At 50.3% G+C, this 4,127-nt stretch overlaps 1 protein-coding gene across 1 annotated transcript; it reads left to right on the top strand.

Annotated features, from left to right (window-relative positions):
- LOC115307833 (neurofilament heavy polypeptide-like) lies at nt 1-1,889 on the top strand. The gene has a single exon (XM_029963505.1). It carries the CDS (start codon nt 1-3, stop codon nt 1,870-1,872), a length of 1,872 nt encoding a protein of 623 aa, XP_029819365.1. The 3' UTR covers nt 1,873-1,889.
- Nucleotides 1,890-4,127: the final 2,238 nt, after the last annotated feature.

The following is a 4,127-nucleotide window of genomic DNA, read 5'->3' as shown; positions in this document are numbered from 1 at the left end:
ATGGGAGAAGGAGCAACAGCAAGTGATGAAGGCGCGACTGCGAGAGAGGAAGTAGTGGTTGTGACTGAGGAAGGAGCGATTGGAAGAGAAGAAGCAGGTACCAGAGAGGAAGAAACGGTTACACGGGAAGGAGCACGTCCAAGAGAACTAGGGGCACGCCCAAAGGAATACAGAACAGCATCAAGAGAAAAGAAAGCAACAGTACAAACGGCCGGTGGTATATTGTCGCTTGATGATTTATATCCTGACTACACATTCAGTGTTACAAAAGACGCAAAGAAGGAGCCAAAGCATCCCCCTCAATTGGAGGGGGAATTATCCCTACCCCTCCAGACCCAACCTTCTCTTGGAGGTGTGAATGATTGGAGGAAGAGGCCCTTATCTCACCACGTGAAAGATTACTCACTACCTCCACCCGCTGGGTATCACGAACGACGCAGGAGTCCATCCCCACAGCGTGAATGGCATAGAAGTCCATCTCCACGGCGTGAACGACGCAGAAGTCCATCTCCGTGGCGCGAACGGCGTAGGAGTCCATCCCCACGGCATGAACGACGTAGAAGTCCATCTCTGCGGCGTGAACGGCGTAGGAGTCCATCCCCACGGTATGAACGGCATAGGAAACCATCTCCGCGGCGTGAACAATATAGAAGCTTATCCCCACGGCATGCTCAGTCTCCACCTCCACATGAGAGATATAGGGAGGAAGTGGGAGCAGTCCCACGTAGGAGTGGAAGAGTAAAGAGAGAGGTGGAAAAGATTCTACGTGGGAGAGATGGACAAGAAATTATGCGAGAAAGCGAAATTACACAATCACTGACCACAAGAGAGCTTCGAGATTTACGGAGAGATTATATGCGCTTGCCTGGTGAAGAAGTCCTCACCTGGCTGGTGCGATGCTGGGACAAGGGAGCTGATAGTCATGTAATTGAAGGTGATGAAGCACGACAGTTGGGATCCATTGCTCGAGACCCTGTGATAGAGCAAGAAATGGGGAGGGAGAAAATGGCGTCCAGTCTTTGGCTCCGAATCCTCCACGCGGTGAGAGTGAAATACCCATTTAAGGAGTCCCTGAAGAGTTCTTCAAGAAGGTGGAGGACTGCGGAAGAAGGCATCCAATACCTACGGGAATTGGCCATGCTGGAGATCATCTATTCTGATCCAGATTATTATGATATCCAAGTTCCTGAGAATGTTCCCTGCACGCAACCAATGTGGAAAAAGGTAATTCAAGGTGCCCCTAAACCATATGTTTCCTGCTTGATACCCGTATATAATCCAAAGATGGAGGAACCAAGCGTGGACACTATGTGTGCTTGGATAAGAACCATCGAGGAAAATATGGAAGACTCCTTCAATCCCCTGTACCGACGCACCTATGATAGGGAAAGAACGGAGAGAGATTATGAATATTCCAGATATGAGGACGACCTTAGAGACAGAGAGGACAGAAGGTATAGAGATTACCAAGAAAGGCCAATGGGAAGATCACGGCGGGACCGACAAAGACGACCTCGGCCTAGACCTCGATCCTGGTCTCGATCTTGCTCACGATCCCTGTCATTCACACGTCGAAGGAAAGAGAACTCTAAGCGTGGGTCACGTAACCAACTATGGGCATACCTTCGTAGTAAAGGAGAAAACATGAAGAAGTGGGATGGTGAACCCACTTCTAAGCTTGAAGCTAGAGTGAGGGAGCTGAAGCGAAAGAAGACTGACAAGAAAGTTGTCTATGTAGTAGATGGAGATTTCTTAGAAGAGAAACTGCGATCGCCGAAACACGAGAAGATGGAGGTCCACTTCGACAATGGCAAAAAGTCTAAGAAGTCAAAGTCAAACTCTGACGACGAATGCTCTGATCAAGACCAGTAGAGGGGCCCTGCCTTCTGCCAGGAGAAGGAGAGGGACCAAGAAGATAACCGGGTTTACTGGGCTGTGTGGGTCCGATGGCCTGGCACATCGGATCCTCAGAGATACCAGGCCTTGATAGATACTGGAGCCCAGTGTACTGTAATGCCTTCGGAGTATAAGAGTACCGAGACTGTTACTATTTCTGGAGTGACAGGAGGGTCTCAAGAATTGTCAGTAGTAGAGGCGGACATGAGCTTGACGGGAGACCAATGGGAAAAGCGTCCCATTGTGACGGGGCCAGAAGCCCCTTGCATCCTTGGTATGGACTACCTAAGAAGAGGATACTTCAAGGACCCGAAAGGGTACCGGTGGGCTTTTGGTGTAGCCACGGTGATTGAAGAGGGGTCCAAGCAATTGTCTGCCCTTCCTGGCCTTTCAGAAGACCCTTCCATTGTAGGATTACTACGAGTTAAAGATCAAGAAGTGCCAATAGCCACAACAACTGTACACAGACGACAGTATCGGACAAACCGAGATGCTGTGATCCCTATCCACAAAATGATCCGAAAGTTGGAGAGCCAAGGGGTGGTCAGCAGAACCCATTCACCCTTCAACAGCCCCATCTGGCCTGTGCGTAAATCCGATGGAGAGTGGAGACTGACTGTGGACTATCGTGGCTTAAATGAAGTTACGCCACCGTTGAGTGCTGCCGTGCCAGATATGTTGGAGCTCCAATATGAGTTGGAGTCCAAGACAGCAAAGTGGTACGCCACCATCGACATAGCCAACGTGTTTTTCTCCATTCCTTTAGCGGCAGAGTGCAGGCCACAGTTTGCTTTCACCTGGAGGGGCGTTCAATACACCTGGAATCGACTGCCCCAGGGGTGGAAACACAGTCCAACCATCTGTCATGGACTGATCCAGGTCACACTAGAGAAGGGTAAGGCTCCCGAACACATCCAGTACATCGATGACATCATTGTATGGGGGGATACAGCAGAAGAAGTTTTCAAAAAAGGACAGACGATCATCCAGATTCTCCTCGAGGCCGGTTTCGCTATCAAGAAGAGCAAAGTCAAGGGACCTGCCCGAGAGATCCAATTCCTAGGGGTGAAATGGCAAGATGGACGACGCCAGATACCAACAGACATAATCAACAAGATTGTAGCAATGGCTCCCCCCACAAACAAGAAAGAAACCCAAGCTTTTCTGGGAGCCATAGGCTTCTGGAGGATGCATATCCCAGAATACAGTCAGATTGTGAGCCCTCTTTACTTTGTGACCCGTAAAAAGAACAATTTCCAGTGGGGTCCTGAGCAACAACAAGCTTTCAGGCAGATCAAGCAAGAAATTGCACATGCCGTGGCTCTTGGACCAGTTAGAATGGGACCAGATGTAAAGAATGTGCTCTACTCTGCAGCTGGAGATAAAGGTCCCTCCTGGAGCCTCTGGCAAAAGGTGCCTGGCGAGACGCGAGGGCGACCACTGGGTTTCTGGAGCCGAAGCTACAGAGGTTCTGAGGCCAATTACACCCCTGTGGAAAAGGAAATCTTAGCGGCGTATGAAGGTATACGAGCAGCTTCAGAGGTAATTGGTACCGAAGCACAGCTCTTCCTGGCACCCCGATTACCCGTCTTGAGCTGGATGTTCAAAGGGAAGGTGCCCCCTACGCATCATGCCACCGATGCCACTTGGAGCAAGTGGATAGCCTTGATTACGCAGCGTGTACGATTGGGAAGCTCAAATCGCCCTGGAATTCTGGAGGTTATCACAAATTGGCCTGAAGGTGGGAACTTCAACCTGGCAGAAGAAGAGGAAGAACCAGTGAGCCGAGCTGAAGAAGCTCCGCCATTTGATCAGCTGCCAGATGAAGAAAGGCGTTATGCCCTTTTCACTGATGGTTCTTGCCGTATCATAGGAAGGAACCGGAAGTGGAAAGCGGCCGTTTGGAGTCCCACCCGACGAGTGGCAGAAGCTGCTGAGGGTCAAGGCGAGTCAAGTCAATTTGCAGAGCTCAAAGCCGTCCAATTGGCCCTGGACATTGCTGAACGAGAAGGATGGCCAAGACTCTACCTCTACACTGACTCGTGGATGATAGCCAATGCTCTATGGGGATGGTTAGATCGATGGAAGAAGATGAACTGGAGGCGTGGAGGAAAACCCATCTGGGCTGCTGACTTGTGGCAGGACATCGCTGCCAGAGCGAAGAATCTGAATGTGAGAGTCCACCATGTAGATGCCCACATGCCCAAGAAGCGAGCTAATGAAGAACACAA

Source organism: Manacus vitellinus, unplaced genomic scaffold (genome assembly GCF_001715985.3).
Source record: "Manacus vitellinus isolate BGI_N305 unplaced genomic scaffold, ASM171598v3 scaffold_5_pilon, whole genome shotgun sequence".
Taxonomy (NCBI): domain Eukaryota; kingdom Metazoa; phylum Chordata; class Aves; order Passeriformes; family Pipridae; genus Manacus; species Manacus vitellinus.
Note: the sequence above shows the minus strand (reverse complement) of the source record. Positions and strands in the feature narration are given on the sequence as shown.